The 21,859-nt window shown below is 39.8% G+C and overlaps 2 protein-coding genes across 8 annotated transcripts in view; one reads left to right on the plus strand and one right to left on the minus strand.

The window, feature by feature from the left end:
• The window catches only part of agpat4 (1-acylglycerol-3-phosphate O-acyltransferase 4 (lysophosphatidic acid acyltransferase, delta)), a 192,942-nt gene extending 191,814 nt beyond the window's left edge, over positions 1–1,128 (plus strand). For all 4 annotated transcript variants that reach the window (XR_013578660.1, XM_078556739.1, XM_078556741.1 and 1 more), the window contains one exon: positions 629–1,128. Coding sequence is in view for 3 of the 4 variants with exons in the window: in XM_078556741.1 (XP_078412867.1) it covers positions 629–717 (89 nt within the window). In the remaining variant the exon portion in view is untranslated. The remainder of the gene's footprint in view (positions 1–628) is intronic.
• A 13,095-nt stretch (positions 1,129–14,223) lies between these two features.
• map3k4 (mitogen-activated protein kinase kinase kinase 4) overlaps positions 14,224–21,859 on the minus strand; it is a 218,171-nt gene continuing 210,535 nt past the window's right edge. For all 4 annotated transcript variants that reach the window (XM_078556730.1, XM_078556729.1, XM_078556727.1 and 1 more), the window contains 3 exons: positions 20,484–20,590; positions 15,418–15,597; positions 14,224–14,902 (listed from right to left, as the gene is read on the minus strand). In XM_078556730.1, coding sequence (XP_078412856.1) covers positions 14,882–14,902; positions 15,418–15,597; positions 20,484–20,590 — 308 coding nt within the window. In that variant the 3' untranslated portion in view covers positions 14,224–14,881. The remainder of the gene's footprint in view (positions 14,903–15,417; positions 15,598–20,483; positions 20,591–21,859) is intronic.

The raw sequence follows: 21,859 nt of genomic DNA on the forward strand, positions 1-21,859 counted from the left end.
TGAGGTTTCCTAAAGTTTTTAATAAATAAATTTTTTAAATTTCATAAATATAAAAACATGTCCCATCTCATGTGAAGAGGGGACATGTTTAAATAAATTTTTAAACCTTTAATAATTTCAAAAGCCCTTCAATCTCCCTGAGGCAGCTTCATGCCTCAGGGAGATTGAAGCGCTCTTTCACGCGCATGGCCCCTCCTCTCCCTCCTCTCTCCGCCTGCACAGGTAGCGCTGAGCACTACCGCTCGCGTCTTAAGCTAGGCAGGCCTTAATTGGCCGCCCGCATAAAATGGCAGCACGGAGCCGATCACGGGTGGCAATCGGCTCCGCGACTGCCTCCACCTGTTCCTGCTGAGCCTGCCCACTGCCTGAAAAATTCAGGCCCTATGAATTGCTCATGCAGAGAGCCAGTGCAGGCATGGTGGGCAGAATGGCCTCCTGCACTGTAACAATTCTGTGAACTGTTGACCAAAGACATACCAAATCTAATTTAAACTCTAACCTAGACAGGTTGCCTTTAAAGGACTTGTAAATTTGCAAGCAAAAAAGTGTAATTAATCTGTATTCTTACAGTTAGTACACTGAATTGATGTATCTATAATGTATTGAAAATCTTCTGTTTGTTTTCCAGCCTCCGTTGGTATGCGATGGATGATCGGAATGACAGAAATAGAAAAAGGCTCCAGTTATGGCAACAATGGCATGAACCGAAAAAATTAATTTCCATGGAGACTGCTAATACCTTAAAAGGAGCAACTATGTGTTCTTGAAGAGGAGTTGTGGCAGATTCTGGGGTCAAGGGGAAGAAGAATCTAAATTGCTGTTTCTTTAGTGTACAGATCACTGTGTAGAGTGGCATCTTAATCTGCACAAAAGGATAAAATGAATTGGTATCCTTTTGTGATATATGTGGTGTGTGAAGCTATTCACACAGTAATAAGAAATGGTGAAATTGGATATTGTCAGAGAATGCCACACCAATAGTGTCACTTACAGATCTGACATATTGAGGCTTTCAATATTATATGACATTTCAATCTAAATGGAAATTACTTTTTTAAAAGAAAACCTGGTGTAACTGAAGAATTCAGCCTTCTTTTTCTAATAACATTAAATTGTGCTTCTAACTTATTCAAATGCATTTGTATTTTACTGAATCTGAGTCATTCTTAAGAGTTACATGAATCAAGATTGTGTCTTTCATCACTTAAGTGCTACAGCATTTGGCATGTGGCCCCATCCCCGATAGAGGGCGATGCTTTGACTGATCTGCAAAGTAGGTAGACCTGGTGCTGCAGATTGATGCTGTATCACAGGGTCAAAGTTAACAGATTCATATCCGAGTTCTCCAAGTCTGTCAGGGGTTGTAATGTAATCTGCCCTGAGAAATGAATGGAGGTGAGGCACTTCTCCATGGGCTTTCCACCTCGAGCTGCTCTGCTGCATCTCCCAGTTGTGTAGTTTTTGGTGCCATTGGAAAGGGAGTGGGTTACTTGCCGGCCATCTTAGCAAGAGAATGGTGTGACTCGAGGAAAGAGAAATTACATATGGACATGAAGAACTGTAAACTAAGTTATTAATCCATTCTAAAGGACCTTATTTACCCAGAGTATGCAACTTGCAGATAATTTTTCGTAGATTAATTGTTTAATATATGAATTTGGGGAGAAAAAAAGAGCATAATGAATTAAGTATTGGAAGGGAAGAAAGTGACATTTTCATTTCTCAGTGCTTTTGGTCTCCTTACATGGTGCAAAGTAAATTTCTGTGAAAGAATCTGTGGATAGCTCCTAAAGATTCCACTAATCTGTTCTAGTGATTCCCTATCATTTAAACAGTTTAAAAAGGTTCACGTGACCAGTACAATAACTCATCTCACAGGACTTCTGTCAACTTAACAGAGATATTGTCATAGTGCCTAACAGATTGCTAGGCTCTGGAATACCATACTGAGAATGTACTGAAAAGTAACATAGAATGGATTGGAAAAACTGAATGAAATTACTGCGATTCCTTGGAAATGTTATTGCAAAATAATATAATCTTTGGTGAGTTCTATGAGACCTCATTTCTGAGGTGTTGAACAGAACAATATCCACATCAATTGAACAATATTGACGGCATTAGCTAATTCTTTGCTATTCCTTTGGTGAAAAAGAAACTTAATTTCCTTATTTTTCTCTAGACCTGCACCTCTTGTGGCCTAGTTGGCCGCCTGTGCTTCCATTGCCTTGGAAATATTATAGCTTCAGATGTTTCCACTAACTTTTGAGATTTTCAGAGATTGGCTGGCAGCAGATCAGGGTGGAACTGTCACCAACTGTGAATGGGAATGCATCCCTTATACCAGTGATTCATTTATCCCTGTCATGTGGGTGTATGAAACTGGAGATGAACTGAGAATCGAGCATTCCAACTCCAGTCCAGAAATACTGCCGTTAGCTAAACTGTGTGTGTAAAAATAATCCTCTGTGGATTTGAAATCCACTTCTTATTCTGTCTCCCTCCTAGACAGCTATAGATAGGTCTGTTAGACTTCCTTGTGGGGTATCTTTCTGTTCTTTTTTCAATGGATGCATCTACTGTGTCAGTCAAACTGATGAGAATAAACCTCTGCTGATGTAAGCACAACTTTTAAGATTTGATGATTGCAATAATATAATGCAACATGTACAATATAAGATGCTAAATTGTCCCCTTGCTAGCATGATTTTTGCCTTTATTTTCTGTCTTTATCCAGTGTGTATATTATTACACACAATACTTTTTGCCTGCTGGGAAACAGATTGAAAGGAACTGCTGTGTAGACATTAGTCTGTTAAAACAATGAGTGTCACAATTGGATGTTGTTCACTGCAGCAGTGAAACTGGTAGAGTCTCCAGAGTCCCACTGTAATTGGGTGCTTCAAACCCTTCAATGAAAATTGTCATTAAATGGTTACACTGCTGGTGAATTTATTGTGAATATCATATACTGAGCAAGTCACATACTACTTGCAGGAGTAAAGGAAAAAGAGTTGTACCTTATCAGATCCCAAAACATCTTGCAACCAGTGGGTAACTTTTGAATCACTGATCAGATAATCAGTTTGTAGTGGTGACAGTATAACATTTCACGGTAGTAATTTGAGGCACTGTAATTTGCATGCGCACAAAGTTGTCCCAATGCTGAACAATTTTAAACTGTATTGACAGGAAGCAAGCGCTACCAGCTTCTCTTACAAAGCCTTTGTGTCTCATTAAACCAGGCAGTGTAGAGTGTATTGCACCAGAACCAGCGGGCAAGTTTAATATTAAATATGGCATTGTACCCATGTAAAAGTTAAATTTTGAGACCAAATTTTTAGGCAAAAATTTAAGAGTCAACTTTAACACTGATAATATTTTTGAGGGCTTAACAGGCGTGTTAGATTTGACCCTACGTGACATGAAACAAAGACAAACAAAATCTGGAGTGAAATCCAAAAAAGACCATCACTCAACTAAAAAATGCGAAGTCATAGGCTTACTTTCATATGTTGGCAGTTATTATTTTCCTTGTTGTATGATAAGAAATTCTACTATCAGCTTTCATCTTTTAAATAATCAATGGAATAAAGTACGATTCAACAAATTCTAGTAGAAATGAAGAAAGCATGTAAAAATCATAAAATTAACAAGCGATATCATCATCAGTAGTAACTTCGGCATCAGCCCACAAGTAATCATCCTTGGTTCTGATGAGCACATTCGATATTCCACAGTTTAGAAATGAGTTTTTGACAATATTGGGACCAAGTTCATTCCACAAGCCTATGACTCATTGATACAATGTTGCTAATGAGGATGCTCTCATATTTTGCCCATTAATGAATGTTTTTAGCCTCCTAAAGATCCCCTGGTTATGTTCTGGTTCTGAAATTTTCAGGCTATCATCTCTGAGGAATTAGGGTCAACTTTTACATGAGGCGTATATTTTTAAAAATTGCAAACGTTTAAGCCAAAAGTTATGGCCAAGATTGACTTCTACATGTGTATGTTTGGTATATTGTAAATTTGTCACCCATTAGCTTCTCAAAGCACTGTAGTATAAGTGTACCTTTTTCTTCACTGGAAAGGACAGGTTAGCCTTTGACCAAATGAGCCAATAACTCAGGAAAGTGAGTATTATGTTGCCCAAACTGTGATATAATCTTGTAAGTAGTCACATTAATCAATGTGTAAAATTAGTTTTATCTGACAAATATTTTGTAAACATTATCCTTCTCACAGCATTTCTGTAATATTTTGTACCCTTCAGAACAAAGTTAGAGAAGTGCAGTTTGAATATTCTAATTTTGTGTACATCTTCAGGTCATCAGACATTTTCATATCACTTTGGAAATATTCTGATAGCTGCAAAAGACATTCCATAATGAGGGGCTAGTGTGCAGCTTGGATGGCATTAGTTAACATTCATCAGGGGTTTACTTTTCTTTACAATTGTAGTTTTTGAAATTAAACCACGTAAAATGTGAGCGAATAAGGTGGCATTTGGAATTACGACTGAGCCTGAATTTTAAAATGACTCTAGTTGTGACAAGTGCACACTTGGCCTTTGAAAACCTGTCATCATAAATAACCTGAGAACTATAACCATGAAAAGCCATTAGAAGATTTCTCTAAGTGTTTTGCTTTAAAAAGAGCATGTAATTTGTGCCAAATGTCATTTAATAGCATTAGTTTGCAACCTTGCTAATTGCAGAGAATATCAGTAATTTCCTGTTGCTAGTGAGGGTGTTTGCATATTTCTGCCCTGCTGTCTTCCACATGGAAGATCATTGCGAGGATTCTCCTCAATTGCTGCCTCCCAGTGGCTGAAGAGCTCCTTCCAGAGTCGCAGCGTGGTTTTTGTCTGTTTGAGAGGCACCACAGACATGATCTTCACTGCTCGGCAAATTCAAGAGAAATGTAACAAACTGCACCAATCACTGTACACACCCTTTTTTGACTCTGTTAATCGTGAAGGCTTATGGAGTAACCTCCTCAAATTTGGCTGCAATCAGACATCATCCTCCACCTACTCCACAATTACATTCATGCTGTGATCTTCACCAACAGAACTGCCACAATAAAAACTGGGTCAAACGAGGTTGTGTAATTGCACCAACCCTCCATTTTGCTTGCTGCAATACAGCACTTCACCTCCAGCATGTCCACAGGTGTGGAGATAATTTACGGAATGGATGCGAAAACCGTTCAACCTGTGCAACCTTCAATCCAAAAACAAAATCACCCCAACTTCATTCGTTGAGCTTCAGTATGCAGATGGTGCTTACTCAGAAACGGAGCTCCAGGTCATTGTCAACTCCTCTGAAACATATGAGAAAATGGGGCTTTCAGTTAAACACCTGCAAAGCTAAGGTCCCCTTCCAACCAGTTCCTACAGCACACCTGCCCTGGTTGATTAAGATCAACAGTGAGATCCTGGAAAATGTGGACCACTTTCCATATCTGGGGAGTCTCCTCATGACGACAGTTCATCATCGCCTCTAATGTGCCAGCTCAGCCTTTGGCCGATTGAGGAAAAGAGTATTTGAGGACACTTTTTTTCTCAAACCCACAACTAAGGTCATAGTTTACTGGCAGCAGTGATTCCCGCGTTCTTATGTGCTTTGGAGACTTGGAATAAGCTGCAGCAGATACCTCAAAGCACTGCACAAAAACCACCAGCAGTGACTTCGCAAGATTGTCCAAATCTGATGGCAAGAAAGGTGGTTCAACAGTAGTGTGCTCTCCTAAGCCAACATGTCTGGCATCAAGGCGCTAATTGCTCAAAACCAGCTCCACCGGGTGGAACGTTGACACCAGACTCCTGAAGCAATTGTTCTTGGAACTGTTGTGCAGGAGACTCCCAGGAGGACCGTGGAAAAGCTAGTGCTGATTTTTTATGCTGTGTACACTGTACTTGGCCAAATGAACCTACAAAAGGAAACCCAGTCACAAACAAGTTGTGCCCCAAATTTCAAACAAATGTGAGCATTAAGTAGTTTGTTCTTTTGCCATTGCATTAAGTTACAAGGTTTACTATAGGTTCTGCCATCAGAAATTAATGTGCAAGGTGCAATGGTGCCATCTAGTGGTATCAAAATATGGCAACAAAAAATTTGTGGCAAACTTTCCTCCTAAGGTGAAAACTGCTTGTATTTGGTTAATCATGCTGTGTGTTTCAATTTTGAATGGGGAAGTTAGATGTGAAGTTCAGTTCAGTTAGTTTAATAATTGTGAATTAGGCCTCAGGAAGGATGAGAATGTGAATATTCTCCAATTTGAATTTGTTTAATCATCTCAAAATAGTTTCTCGTGAAAAATGGGGTTGTTTTGGTGAAATGTGGGAAAAAAAAGACACCGAGTGCTGTGCTAAGATACTTGTTTGAAAGTCTAGTTTTAGCATGCAGATTTGGCTAATTGATGAATTCCATGATTTAAACATGACGAGACGTGAAAACAGACATTTGTTCAGATGCAGTTTTTGTGGCTGAGTACACCTCCACTCACTCACCTCCTGCTGACAGTGTGGAGTGCATTGACTGGCCTACAATGGAACAGTTCAGGATGGCTCAAGGACCAAGGGAGAGCATCTAGGACATGGTATTAGAGGAGGTCCATAGAAGGAGGGATATACTGTACCCACAAGGGAGGAAGGCGTCCACCTTACTATTCTATTCCTCTCTCGACCTGGCCTTGTCCTCCTCCAGACCAATTGAAAACCTTAGCAAGATGCACTCGTCACTCCTACAAGATCTTCAATAAGGGGGTTCAGAACTGTTTTGAAGAAGCCATATTGGACTTAATGTGTTAACCCCATTCCTCTTTCCACAGATGCTGCTAGACCTGCTGACTTTTTCCAGCACTTTGTTTTTATTTCAGACCTCCATCATCTGCAGTATTTTGCTTTTATTAAAGTGATCTTGAAAGTCTCCTTGTGTATCTCAAAAGTACACTTCAAACATGGTTGATCTCCAGCAGTGAATGAATAGTGAAAGCCGAGCATGGATTTAGGTAGCACTCAATGTCCATTGAAATTTCATGTTTTTTTTAGTAGCTCAGTCAATGGAGCAAACACACTACTAAAATTTGGTACAAACTTCCGATAAAATCCACTCATTCCCAGAAATCTCAAAACTTCCTGTTTTGTTGTAGGCATTGGGAAATTTGTGATTGCTTTTATTTTCACATCTCGTGGGACCACCTGACCATGTCCAATGGTATGGCCTAGATATGTAATTTGCGCTTTTGCAAATTCACTCTTAGCCAAATTCATTACCAAATTAGCTTCTTGCAGTCGCTCAAACAGCCCTTTCAGATGTTGTAAATGGTCCTTCCACGTTTAACTGAAAAGTGCCAAGTTGTCAATAGAAACAGCACAATTGTTCAGTCCTGCAATTACTTTGTCAGTCTTTGAAATGTTGCTGGTGCATTCTTCATACCAAATGGTATAACTTTAAACTGATATAGTCCATCTGGCGTTACAAAAGCTGATATCTCTTTTGCTGTTTCTGATAACGGTAATTGCCAATATCCTTGCAGCAAGTCAATCTTTGTGATAAATTCTGATTGTCCCACTTTCTCAATACAACCTTCCAACCTTGGAATATGTGAATCTGTTTTTGTCACTGTGTTTACTTTTCACTAATCCACACAGTCTTTGTGTTCCATCTGGATTTGGCACCATCACAATAATTGAACCCATAACTGCAACTAGACTCAATGATGTCATTCTGAAGCTTGAATTGAATTTCTTTTTGCATTTGAGCTAATTTTAATGGATTTAATCTATAAGGATATTACCTTATTGAAACTAAATCTCCCACATCTACATAATGCATAGCTAAATTTGTTTTCCCCAGTTTATTCCCACAAGTAGCTTTGTGTGACTGCAACAGCCTTTCCAAATCACTTTGGCACTTGTCTGGAAGGTAACTCAGTATTACATTTAAATTTTTAAGTACCCCCTCTTTGACCAATTTAATTAGAGGAAAGTCAATTTCAGAATCCTTCATATCTACCTCCTTTTCCGAATCTACCACCATTAATACCTCCTTCTGGTTATTTTCCCTGTCAAAGTACTGTTTAAGCATATTTACATGACACACCCTCTGCTTCTTTCTTCTATCTGGAGTATTTATTAAATAATTTACTTCACTCAGTCTCTTTTCAATCCTGGAAGGCCCACTAAACCTTGCCTTTGATGGTTTGCCTGACACTGGCAACAATACTAACACCTTCTCTCCAGCAACAAAACTGAGTTTTTGTCCTCATATCTGCAAATGTCTTTATCACCTGCTGTGATATTTTCAAATGTTCACATGCTCTGTTCAATCTTTCTCTGAATTTTGTCACATAATCTGAGAGTAGTTTCTGAACTTTGACCCGCTAGTTTCTCCTGAATCAAATTAAGTGGTCCCCTTACTTCATGACCATAGACTAATTCAAAAGGACTAAGCCCGGTTGATTCGTCAGGGCATCCCTAATTGCAAATAACAGGAATGGAATCCCTCGATCCCAGTCCCGTCAGCAAGTACTGATTTCCATTTTTGGTCTTGGGGAGAGGATGTACACAATCAACCTAGTAAAAGGTTCTTTAAATGCTCATTGGAATTAAAGGTGCAGGTTTAATCACTGCTTGAGGTTTTCTGGTCACCTGAATGACATGTTCTACAGAATTTGACTACATCTTTATGCAGTCCAGGCCAATAAAAATGTTTATGTATTTTCACCTGAGTTTTCCTAATTCCTGAATGTCCAGCTATTGGAATTTCATGAGCCACTACCAATATTTCATTTCTTTATCCAGGCGGTACTATTATTTGATGCACTACCACCTGTTTCTCATCTGCTGGAATTTGAGACAGGTCTCCATTTCCTCATTAACACATTATCTTTTAAGATAATAACAGTCTGGAATACATTCTGTTTCCAAATAAGCTGTCTGATATAACTGCTTTATTCGTGGATCTTTCTGCTGTAACTCTACCAATTTCACTGAGCTAAACATTTCAGCTTCACTCTCTTCAACCTTCTCTTCCTGAACAATCTTTTCAAAGACAGATCCAGCTAATTGGATGTCAGCATCCTTCCCCTGTCTTTTAGATTCCTCCTCTTCCTCTTTCAACCCGAGTTTGTGATCACCACATAATCTGGAAACAATCCAAGATGCTCTTTCTGCAACATCTCTGTTGAATGCATTGCCACAGGCTGCTTGACTACAGTAGGCATCACCACCATCTGTGACCCAGCTATAAAATTACCTAGGATAAGTTGAACTCCTGCAATGGGCAACTTTTCCAGTACCCCAACAATCACCTCTCCTGTCTTCAACTTTTTAAATTTACCTTCCAAAATTGAAAAGGTTTAGCATCTCCATGAATTCCACTTATTACCACTCTTTCCTGCAATACCTCTCTGCACAATAAATAGCACTATCCCATAACTAGCCCCTGTGTCCCTTAAAACTTTAGCATCTTTGCCCGCTCCACCCTGTACACATGGAAATACTTTCCTTTCACATACAAAATATTTTAAAATTATATTTCCTTTACAACATTCTGTATGGAATGTGAAAGTATACTAATTATTCTTTTGAGATACTCTAAGTCTTACACACACACACCAAAAAATATCATAAAATAAAAATAGAGGAACTCTGCCAAAGGTTATAAGTCAATGGTTCAAGGGAAAAGGAAAGATGGTTGAGTCCTTGAAATGGCGTCCGGGTTATATAGTTGGTCTTTGTGCTGATATGCGAAACTGATGACTCTTGCACTGCTTTTCAGGCAGACTCCAAGAAGACTTGCAGGTACTCTTCCAGCGTGTAGCAACTTAGGAGCAGCTTATATTCACTGCCACCTGTGGACTGGCTCTGGACTGCAAAAAAAGGCTACTGTCTTCATTTCACAAGCAGTTGGTCCTTTCTCTTCTCCAAGCCCAACCAAAACCAACTTTTAAGCAGTTTTTCCAGGCATGTTCTTTTCAGAACCATAAACTACCATGCTGACCAGAGTCAGGAGGTTTCCAGCTTCTTTAAAGCTGCTTAATTATTTTTTCTTGTAAAAGGATGTTTTTACAGAAATAACAATGAGAGCCTGGCATTAACTCTTTAAGGGACAGCGTCTTTTAAAAAACACACTCTTCCAGAATGTTCTTAGCCCTTGAACATGAGCCATTTTCTGTGATTACAGCGTTCATGACAGAATTGAACCAAGAGATCCTATGGAGCCCACTGCTGCAGTAAGGAATTTTAAATTTCTGCCTTCCGCTTCCAAATCTTTCTTTGGAGCTTTTTCCTGGTGATTTTTCTCTGCATATCAGCTTGAGCTTTTCTTCAGGTCAGAATGTTTTTTTGAATTTCTCTTTAGTCTAGCAAGGTTTTAGTTTTTTTCTGCATTTTTTTTTGAGGTTTTGTTTTTTCCATTCACTGCCACCATGTTGTAGGGTGTTGGATACTGTTCGATAGGTCTAAATGAAGACTTTGTAGTCTTAAGTAGTTTAGCTTGTGTGTATTAACTACAAGAACTATGTACCTAGTTGCAGTAAAGTGTTCAAGCTTGCAGCTGACTCTATGCTTGTTTGTGCACACGGCTGTGGCAAACATCAAACTGAACCCCTAGGCTCTGGACTGTAAAAAAGGCTGTTGTCTTCCTTTCACAAGCAGTTGGTCCTTTCTCTTCTCCAAGCCCAACCAAAACCAACTTTTAAGCAGTTTTTCCAGGCATGTTATTCTTTTCAAAGCCATAAACTACCATGCCCATCTTACGTGTTCTCTTACATCAGTGTGTGGTACTGTACTCAGTCTCATGTTAACCCTTATGTGCCAGACCCTGATACTAACGTGCCCCCATTTTTTTCTTAAATGGCAACTGTTGACTGCTATAACCATGTACATCTCCTCTAGACCCATCTTTGGTTTCTTTACATGTCCAATTACCATTATCCCTTTTGTCATTTAGTTTCCCCTGCCTTTCATAGTATCATAGACTTTTATCATTTTACCCTCTCCTCCCTTTCCTTGCCTCTGTACTTGTCTAAACACTTCTAAATCTTTCCAGTAATGATAAATGATGAAATGTTAACTTGTTTCCCAATAAATCTGATCTAACCTGTTGAGTATTTCCAACATTTTGATTCTCAGCAACTTCAATATTATTTACTTAAGAAAAATCAGGACTGCTAATCACTGTCTAGTGATTGCAACACTGGAGATTGTTTTTGATATTTTCCACAGTTGTTGACCCTTACTGATCTATACAATGGTTAACTGGTGAAGTATGAGACTGTTGGATTTCATGGAATCACACTCCAGCAACTGTCAACGCTGGGGTGAGGGGAGAAAACTGGCTTTAAGTAACCAGCTGAAGTTTAGATCGTAACATTTCTACAAAACAGAATTTGGCTTCAATGGGGTGTTGTAGTATTTGGTGTTTCTCAGGTCATTTCCTGTTCTGCCACCCTGAATTCAGACAAAGTTAAATGGACCAAATGACGTTTTAAACAGTGGTGGAGCAGAAGTCCTGAGGAATTACCTGGTATAAGGGTTTGCAACTGGGTGTTTTGTTCCAGGGATGTTGAGTCATTTAACTCCCTCTTGCACACGAGACCCTTGTGACAAACATGCTATAAATTCATACATACTCCCCCTCAGGTTCATTTCTGTGATGGGGTGGAGTATGGACATTTGCAGCTTGGTTAACCTTATTTCAATTCGATCTATCCATTCTTGGAAAGCTGCATGTCCTAGCTACTAACCTCCACTCTTCGTCATCCAATTCTTGTACCACCTCCCCACCCCAAATCAACTGTCCCCCTCACCCCTAAGAATTATTCAGTTCAGTCCTGCTCCAGGAGTTGGCAAAAATAGTTGGAGGAGGCCTATTCAAATACAATAGATTGAAATTTTAAAACTTGAAGCCTCAGGCCTCAAACTACATTTTTGGCAACAATTAGTCTACTTAACAGATTTTTTGTTCTGGCTTTTTCAATTAACTGGCACATTCTACAACCAAAAGGTGAAGAAATAGTATCTGGTTCTTCAGCTCTGGTTTTGCACATGAATTTTAAAGGTGATGTATTGAAATAAAGAACTGTAGTTTGGAGGTTCTGTCCTACATGATTTATGGAATGCAATTTATTGAGTTTTCAACTACCCACTTTCCTTTGCACAGAAAGACTTGTAAATTTTCCAATGCAGGGTCTCACAATGCAGTGTAACAATTAACTTAAATCATTTAAATCTATTATATCATGCAGCAAGAGGCTAAAGTAATTAAATCAGTTGCACTGTAATTGATCATTTTTAAAGATTCTGCATACGCCAGTTATATGCCCAATGCACTAACCTAAATACCTCTTTTCAAAGTAATGTACATTGTGTTCTTATGAACTTTTTTGTTAAACACTTGTATCGGCTGTCTTAACCATGAGTGAGGCTAATGTTTTAAAAGTAAACAATCAAAAAATTGTACAACCTGCTTCCACTAACAACTATTTTCTACCCTTCAATAGTGGATATACTTGCAAGGGCTATGGAGCAAAATAAATGCAGTTAAGTGTAGATCAGTCATGATCTGACTTGAACAGCAGAATGAGCTTGAGGAGCTGGCAGCAGCTAAGTATTTGGTATTCTCAGCTGTGTGTTGCTTCAATCTCAAGGAATACAGAATTACAATTGGTAACTTAAAGAGTAGGTTGTTTTAATTATGGTCCATCCCAGCACATATTTGCTATCCCATATCCCTTCTTGAATAATGCCTTTCAGGATGGCAGCATGTCCCAAAGTGCTTCAGAGATAGCTCTAATAATTTGAAGAGCTGGTTTATCCATTCCAGTCCATGGCTGCTTTTCCCACCACCCTCCCTGTTTAGTATGCTCCTGGCAGCCTCCATGTTTTTAAATTAATAAACTTTGAGGATTACATCAAGCAAGCTAACAACCCAACTGCACCATGCATGAAAGGATCAGTACTCTCAATAAGTAGCAGTTTGATATAACTGAGTGGCTTGCATTTCAGAGGACAGTTAAGAGTCAACCATATTGCTGTGGGCCTGGAGTCAACATGTAGGCCAGAGCGGGCAAGGAGGGCAGATTTCCTTCCCTACAGGACATTAGTGAACCAGAAGGGTTTTTAACGACAATGGTTTTGTGGCAATCATTAGACTAGCTTTTAATTCCAGATTTATTAATTGAATTTAACTGCTGTGGTGGGATTTGAAACTGTGTCCCCAGATCATTAATTGGAGTAGTGATAGAGAGGACAGTCTAGTGACATTACCACTACACCACTGCCTCCCCCCACTTGCCAAGGCTCCTTCAACAGCACCTTCCAAACCCATTACCTCCTAACACCAAGGAGGACGAGGGCAGCAGATCCAAGTCACACATTATCACCACTCTGTCACTGGGTCAAAATCCCAGATCTCCCTAACAGCAGAGTGGGTGTTCCTAAAACACATGGACTACAGCAGTTCAAGGCAGCAGCACACCACCATCTTCTCAAGTGCAATTAGGAATGGGCAATAAATGCTGGCCTAGCCAGCAACACCCACATCCCATGAACAAATTAAAAAAAGGAAGGAATGTTGCTGCATTGCTTTTATCTCTCACCTCCATCTTGCCAAACACCTGAAGTTACTTCTCATAATGACTTGGGGTTTGAATATACTGTAATAGAATTCCAAAATTCCTTAAAATAACAATGCAAGTTTTCCCCTTCCCTAGTGCGCTGAAATAAGTCTCAATAACTCTGCAGGACTGCAGAATATTCATTTGGTGACAAAACCTGCTTTAAAAAGTATTCTGGTACTTGTGTAGTTGAAACTTACATTTTATCACAAAACAAACCAATAAAAACAGAAAAAGGGAAACAAGCAGCAGTGTGCTGTGTTGTACTGTACATACTTTAATTACAGCTTCATATTAATTTACTGTAATCTTTTTGCATCTGCTCAGGGAAGATCTTCCAGTTACATTAGCTCAAGTGTTCAAATAGCCTAAATTAAAATGGGATGTTTTTGCAAGGGTTTACTGGCATTTTTTCAATAAGATGCACCATCCATGCTAAATGAATGTAAATAAATACTGCGAGCTGGTGCCAGTTTACATATGCAATTTGTTCAACTTTAAATCCGTATGCCTCAGTTTGTATACCTTCAAAGTACACAATTCACTGTAAAAGTGGGATCTTCCTACCACACAAGATGAACCAACAAAATGTCACCATTAAGGGCTGCGCTCATGCTTTTTAATCAGTATCCTTCAGTTTTAGGAGACTCCACAGTAGACCATTCTCACATCAACAACACAGCTTTCCTAAAATAAAGAATTTATTGGAAAACAATTGTATTTCATGAATCAGTCTACAGTCCTTCCAGAACAAACTTGAATATGCTTAACGTTCACGTGAGTCAGTGCATTCTTATTCCACAGTATAATAGGGGTGTGTAGCACAACAAGAGATAAAAACATTTTACAAATCAGAATATTTGACAACACAAAACGGTAAGGAACCTATAGAAAACTGAGATACTATGGATCGGTAGTACAGGTCCCAGATGTGACCGGGGGGGGTGGGGTGGTGTGTGTGTGTGGGGGGGGGGGGGGGGGGGGGGCAGGCAGCAATAGGGACAGAAACCACACCAGTCTGTACAGTAGTAATGGCACTTCCAATTGAGCATGCAGCTTATTTTAAATTGCTAGACAACCAATTTGTCCAACATGTGCAGTCTCAGCCTATCAGCTTCACAGAAGCAGTGGTACAGTGACCCCTGTCAGCTGTCAGTGCGGTTCTCAGTTGTACAGTGTTCTTGGCACTTGCAGTAGTGATTGCTTCTCATGTGTCTGTGAGATCACTAGATCCCTCGCTCAGGCAGCTTCATTCTTCGTCACAGCAAACCTGGAAAAAACACATGCATTTCAGGCTAGAGTTCGAGTGATAGCAACTTAGTCCAAAAAAGTAGCACATAATCAAGGATTGGGTGTTTGTTGTAACACACAGATGTGACCTGGAGGTCAATCCCAAGATATCTGTACTGGTAAAATGTGCCAGTTTTCAAGATGGGTCTGGCATCCACTTGTTACTCTAAACAAGGTCTTGGTCACATCACCTTTAGACTTAGTCCAATGAGAATAGCCATCATTTATAATAAGGCAGTCAAAGTCCAACCAACAGGTTCTGAGTATTAAAAAGTGGCACCAGCATATTCCAAAAATTTGCCAAACACAGCCTGAGATGTTCAGTGAACTCTAAAGAGGAGGACTGTATGCACATTGCTCAGTAGACCATGCTACCAAACAGATGATACAATAACTTGCATTTATGTTTAGAGTCCACTAAATTTCCAACTTGACTGAAAAGTCCCAAGTTTGGAAAAATAAGCTTTTGCTATGTGTTATATTCGAATAAGTCACCTTAACAAACGGATGATCTAGGAGTTGACTAGATGTCCAGCGGCATTTCGGATCACTTTCCAGGCAATGAGAGAGGAAATCTTTGCCTTCTGGGCTTAATCTCTCTGGGATGGGAGGTTTGTGACCCATTCCTACCTTGTACATTATTTGGAAGTTATGCTCATACTCATGCCAGGGCCTCTAAAATTGGAAAAACAAAGCTTTATTAATATGATTTGCACTGTTTCACTCTTTAAAATAAACTAAGATCAAGACTGAAATCACACAACATTGTGTTAATCTGAAATCTCCAGTTTTGATGTGCACTTTGCAGAGTGCATGCCAATATATGAACGGATCAATTGTGTCTTGAAGTCATAGTCTTCTTGTAGGATAATGCATTTTCCTTCTGGTAAAAGTCTTTTCTTTCGATAAAATGTTTTAAAAAAATTTGATGAACCAGTGTATTGTACTCACAATCAGCGCTATAGGATTACAGTAAAGGCTAACGAGTACAGAGATGTATTGTTAGGATAATCCAATATAAAAGGAAAAGCATTACAATGTCCGCTTACAAGACCTTAGTTAGGCCTCATCTAGAGTACCATGCCAGTTTTTGTCCCTAGATATAATGGCTATATAAATGTCCCAGAAAATTGAGAGAGAAGTGTCAATAGGCTGATTGTAATTTAAATGCCCTCAGCTACTACCACAATAAGTTTAGATAGCTGGATCTATTTACTTTGGAAAACAGGCTTTGAGGGAATTTGATTGAGGTATTTAAAACAATGAAGGGACTAGACCAGACTGTCTCTATGGGTAATTATTTGAATTAGACAGGTCAAGAAGAATCAAGGCATGTGCGAATAAGTTACTTATGTACAAAATTAGGTTACAGTTAAGGAGGTTAAGTGCCAGTTCAGTGTTTCGCCAGGGGGGACGGTGGTTGTCCCTAGAGCTTGTTTTGATCTCTTTCAGGGCAGAGAGAAATTTTGAAGATTTTATTTCCCCCCACTTTGAATTGGCCAAAATCTTCTTTTAAAAAATGTTTCTTTTATCTCTCCCAGGAGAATACATGACTTTGAGTGGGTGGGATGTATTTGGTCGGTGGGGGGGTGGATGCTCATGTTGCTTTACGGTCTGGGACAGCCTTGATGGACTAGATGGCCTTTTCCTGTCAGTCAGTTAGTTTTATACTTATGTAATTCCCAAGATGCGTCAATGGAACATGAAGAAATTGGGTGCAATTTTATGGCCCTGTCGTGGCAAGGGCGGGACCAGAATATGCATCGAGTCGTTCAAAAGTCCAAAGACTTTGGCGGGACTGGAAAATCCAGCTGGTGGGAGGGGCCATAAAATTCCACCCATTATAAAGAGGAATCCAGCGTCAACAAGGTGGCAAGCAGATGTTTAAGTGATATTTCAAACATTCAAGTAATTGAAGAGGTTGCCAGAGAAGCAATTGCAAATTCTAACCTCGTCTGGTATTTCACAAGTAAAAGTGAAAAGTGTACCAAAAAGATATTCAAATTAATGCGCCAAAAGATCAAAAGAGATGTCATGATGACAGCCACAAGTACTTAATAGAATGGCTAAGCTGAACAAAACAACTGATTTATTGAAAAATTATGCAAAGGTTTGTAGGTATTGACGTACAGTCACAGAGAGATACCACAATGCCACATTCTACTGGATCCTAGTATGCAGATGTTTACAGAACTCATGAAATGTGGATTAGGCATTCTTTAAGTAGTTCCCTTTGGAAAGGATGAACTTGCATTTATTCTCAGAATAGCCAAAAATAACATTAGAATTGCAGTCACTGTTACGTAGGCAAAGGCAGCCAAATACACACACACTCCCACAAACAGCAATGAAGTGAATGACCAGAAAGTTTTTTTTGACGGCATTAGTTCAAGGAAGAATGCTGGCAAGGACACCACTGAAGTCCCCCTGCTCTGCCGAGAATAATGTCATGAAATCTTGACAAACTGTACAAGGTAACTTAATAGCTCCTTCAAAAGACAATGTACATCCTATGCCACATGGGAAAGCCTAGACAACCTCATATACAAGAATTGTCGCCAGCAATAGCAGTGGCTGGAGTCACTATGGGGTATCTGCGAGGCTGAGCGCTTCATGGATTGTACATTACAGAAGAGTTGTCCCACATTTAAAAATGTGCGGGCAGAGAGAATAGGATCCCCCAGTATTCAGTTCACCCTCTGTCTCTTGTGCCCTGACAACCCGTCTCTATCCCCCATTTCCCCCTTTCCTTTATCAGTTTTTCTCTCCCTTCTTCCCCTCCGTCTCCATCCCTCTCAAACACCAAAAGTAAAAGTCCATGGAATCAGAGGCAAAGTGACAAGTTAGATTCAAAATTGGCTCAGAGACAGAATGCAAAGGGTAATAATCGACGAATGTTTGAAGACTATTCTCAGTGAGGTTCAGTAGGACTCAGTACTAGTTCCCTTGCTTTTGTGGTATATATCAATGATTGGTCTTGGATGTAGGGGGTGTGATTGAGGAGTTTGCAAATAATGGCCATGTGGTTGATAATGAAGAAGAAAATTGTAGACCACAGGAAGATATCAATAGACTAGGCAGGTGGGTGGAACAGTGGCAAATGGAGTTCAGTCAGAGAAGTGTGATGTAATGCATTTGTTTCGAGAGCAAAGATTCTCTTGCTGTCAAATCATTCAGCCATTTACCTCCAATTTTGTATACGTGCTGGTTCTCAACTCCCACAGCAATCTAGTGGATCTGTGCACAGGGCAGTGCTCTAATCTGCTCAGCAATAATCTCCTGGATTAGTCTATAGGGCAGCATTGCCACCTCACCAGCCAGCAATCTCCTGGCTACACAGGGCAATGTTCTTAGCCCCTCATTGCCAGGTACAAGTCATCTTGCAACAGCAACCTTGCAGAAGCTCCTTCATGGCTGATGAATATCTTTCTAAAATAACTTCTAAATAGATAAACAGAAACAAAGATGGCTCTGCAAAGAAAGAATACAATCCTGTAGCTCTCACAGAAACAGACAGCATATGTCTGACCACACAAGCCTTTGAGCATTCAGAACTGCTTCTCCAAAAGGACTTATCAACACTCTTCAATACCCTGTATAGTAAAACTACCTTTAAAGTGTTAACCTTGGCTCAGTGGTTCAAACCATCGCCTGAGTTACAAGGTTCCAAGTTCAAGTCACACTCCAGGGCTTGAGAACAAAAAAATCTATGCTGACACTTCAGTGCAGTACTGAGTGTCCTTTGAGTGAGATGTTAAACCAAGGCCCCATCTGCTGGATGGATGTAAAAGATCCCGTGGCACTACTTCAAAGAAGAAGAGGAGAGTTCTCCGCAGTGTCCTGGTTAACATTTATCCCTCAGCATTACAAAGAAGAAAATATCTGGTCATTATCATATTGTTTGTGGGAGCTTGCTATGTGCAAACTGGCTGCTATGTTTCCTACCATACGATACTGACTACACTCAAATAGTACTTCATTGGCTTTTAGACATCTGGTGGTCATGAAAGGCACTATATAAATGCAAGTCTTTCATATTTCTTTCTTTAACAGGATTTATTTCCTTTCATGAAATGTCACTTTGGTCTCCACAGCACGAGTGTGTAATACAATATAAAACATTTCAAAATTACCCTGCTGGCTGAAAAGACTTTTGGGATGTCCTGAGGTTCCAGAAATGTAAGTTCTTTAGTTTAAATAAAAACAAAAAGTGCTGGAAAAACTCAGCAGGTCTGGTAGCATCAGCGAGTTTTGAAGAGGAGTAATTTTGGACTCAAAATATTTACACTCTGTTTCTCTCTCCATAGATTCTGCCAGACTGGCTGAGTTTCTCCAGCAATTTTTGCTTTTATTTCAGATTTCCAGCATCTGTAGTATTTTGTTTTTCTTTATTTTAAAGATATGCTTAAGTAGCTTAATTCACATCAAAAGTAATTCTGTGGAGAAAGTGGTATTGCAATATTCAAGTGACCACAACCATGTACAGTCCTCTGAGAGGCTAGACTTTAATGCAATCGCCTAAATGCAGCATCTACTTATTCCTAACTACACCTAGCTAGCCATCAGAAAGGTAAAGTCATTGTAAAACATATAGTGAATATGAAGCGTTACTTCAATGCACCTTGAGGGGCACATTTATAATTTTCAATTCAATCAAAGAAAGCAACAGCTGGTTTATACTCATCTCATATCATTGTCTTAAAATACACAGATAGGTACTACATTATGGAATCAGGAGGTGAGTTCCCTGTACACATCTATTTCTTTTGTCCTACAGTCAAAGAACTTTCTCAAGACTGTGAACCACCGTCAACTGTTCATTAAAATTAAGACAACAGTAAGTGATGAGTTTCAACAGGCTGATTCATCTCTTGCACTCGATAGGGTGTGGTCTGATTCAACTCTGGAGCAAACATTTTCTTTCTGAATGTGCAGGCTGAAGGAGCCACTCAAAACATTGTTACATTTCAGAGACCACAACCTTTAATGATTCATATTCTAAGGCATTTGAGTAAAGCTCTGGGTACTTAAATGAGTCATTGAAGTTTACACCCAGAAACAAAACAGCTTGAAATGCATAACAAGAGTTTGAATTCTACACAGCATATACTACACAATTTTAAACTTGTTTATTTGTGTCTTGAAAAATTGAGGGATAATGGAACTGAAGATGACATCTACTTCAAATCCAGCAAAGGCTTCAAGAACTCCCAGTCAGGCACAATGTGGGGGGGGGGTGGTGTTTCCTGTCACATGCACAATCACCACTTCAGGGTCTATTGCACCAAGCAAACAGGTCATCAACTGAGGCAGTCAGGGACTGAATGAATGTCCACTAAGTATTAAGCAGGAACTGCTCAACCTCATTTCATTAATCGTGTTTGGGGATTGGGGGCTGCTAGATCTATAAACAAATGCATAGGTCTGATACATACTCATGTATCCAGTGCAGTTTTGCACACAGCATACGTGTCCTGCCATAGCTATGATATAGTGCTGCATACACTAAAATATATTCTCAATATTGAGCTACATACCTTCTAACATTTAACTTATCTCACCTTGCCTGTGACCATTTCCACAAGGACACACCCCAAGCTCCAAACATCTGCAGCACGTCCATGTCCTTCACCTTTTGCTCTAGTGATAACTTCAGGAGCCATATAAGCTTTAAAAAAACAAAAGTGAGACAAATCAAGTTAATTAAAAATCCTTCACTTTACACTCCCCTCATTAATCTTCTGGGGATCTTGCTGTTTACAAATGGCTGCTGTGTGGCTAACACAACAGTAATTGCTGCACAAAAACAGAATTACCTGGAAAAACTCAGCAGGTCTGGCAGCATCGGCGGAGAAGAAATCAGTTAACGTTTCGAGTCTTCATGGCCCTTCAGCAGAACTGAAGCATAGTTAGGAGAAGGGAGAAATATAAATTGGTTTAAGGTTGGGGGGGGTGGTTGGTGGGGGGAGAGAGACACATTGAGGGTGTGGTGATTGTGGAGATGAGCAGATAATCAAAAGATGTCACAGACAAAAGGGTCAAAGAGGTGTTTTGTCTGAGAAAAGTGCTAATTAAGAATGGAGGACAGGATATTCAAAGTACAGCTCTAGTAGGGGTGGGGTGGAAAGGCTAACAAGGTTTTAGTTTTAGATTTAAAAATAATGGAAATAGGTGGTAAAGAAGAATCTATATAAATTATTGAAAAAAAAAAATAAAGCGGGGGGTGGGGGGGGGAAGAAAGGGGGTGGGGATGGGGGGAGGGGGAGTTTAAGATCTAAAGTTGTTGAATTCAATATTCAGCCCGGAAGGCTGTAAAGTGCCTAGTCGGAAGATGAGGTGCTGTTCCTCCAGTTTGCGTTGGGCTTCACTGGAACAATGCAGCAAGCCAAGGACAGACATGTGGGCAAGAGAACAGGGTGGAGTGTTAAAATGGCAAGCGACAGGGAGGTTTGGGTCTGTTAACGTTTCGAGCCTTCATGGTCCTTCGGCAGAACTGAAGCATAGTTAGAAGAAGGGAGAAATATAAATTGGTTTAAGGTTGGTGGGGGGGGGGTTGACGGGGGGAGAGAGACACATTGAGGGTGTGGTGATTGTGGAGATGAGCAGATAATCAAAAGATGTCACAGACAAAAGGGTCAAAGAGGTGTTTTGTCTGAGAAAAGAAGTAATTGCTGCACTTCAAAATAACTCATTCAACATGAAGCATATTAAGATGCTTATAAGATGCAATATAAAGGCAAGTTTTTCCTTGCCCTGGTATGTACTTTATGGAAGTTTTGCACTCTTGGAACCACCATTTCTTTAAAGAAAAACAGTGCCCGTTTATTTGGATTTGGGGGCAACAGTTGCGTTGCAGTTAAGCTACTGGACCAGTAATTCAGAGGTCCAGGCAAATGCATGGATACAGGCTCAAATCCCATTGGGGTAGCTGGTGGAA

The sequence above is a fragment of the Cetorhinus maximus genome, chromosome 14, assembly GCF_964194155.1.
Source record: "Cetorhinus maximus chromosome 14, sCetMax3.hap1.1, whole genome shotgun sequence".
NCBI classification, from domain to species: domain Eukaryota; kingdom Metazoa; phylum Chordata; class Chondrichthyes; order Lamniformes; family Cetorhinidae; genus Cetorhinus; species Cetorhinus maximus.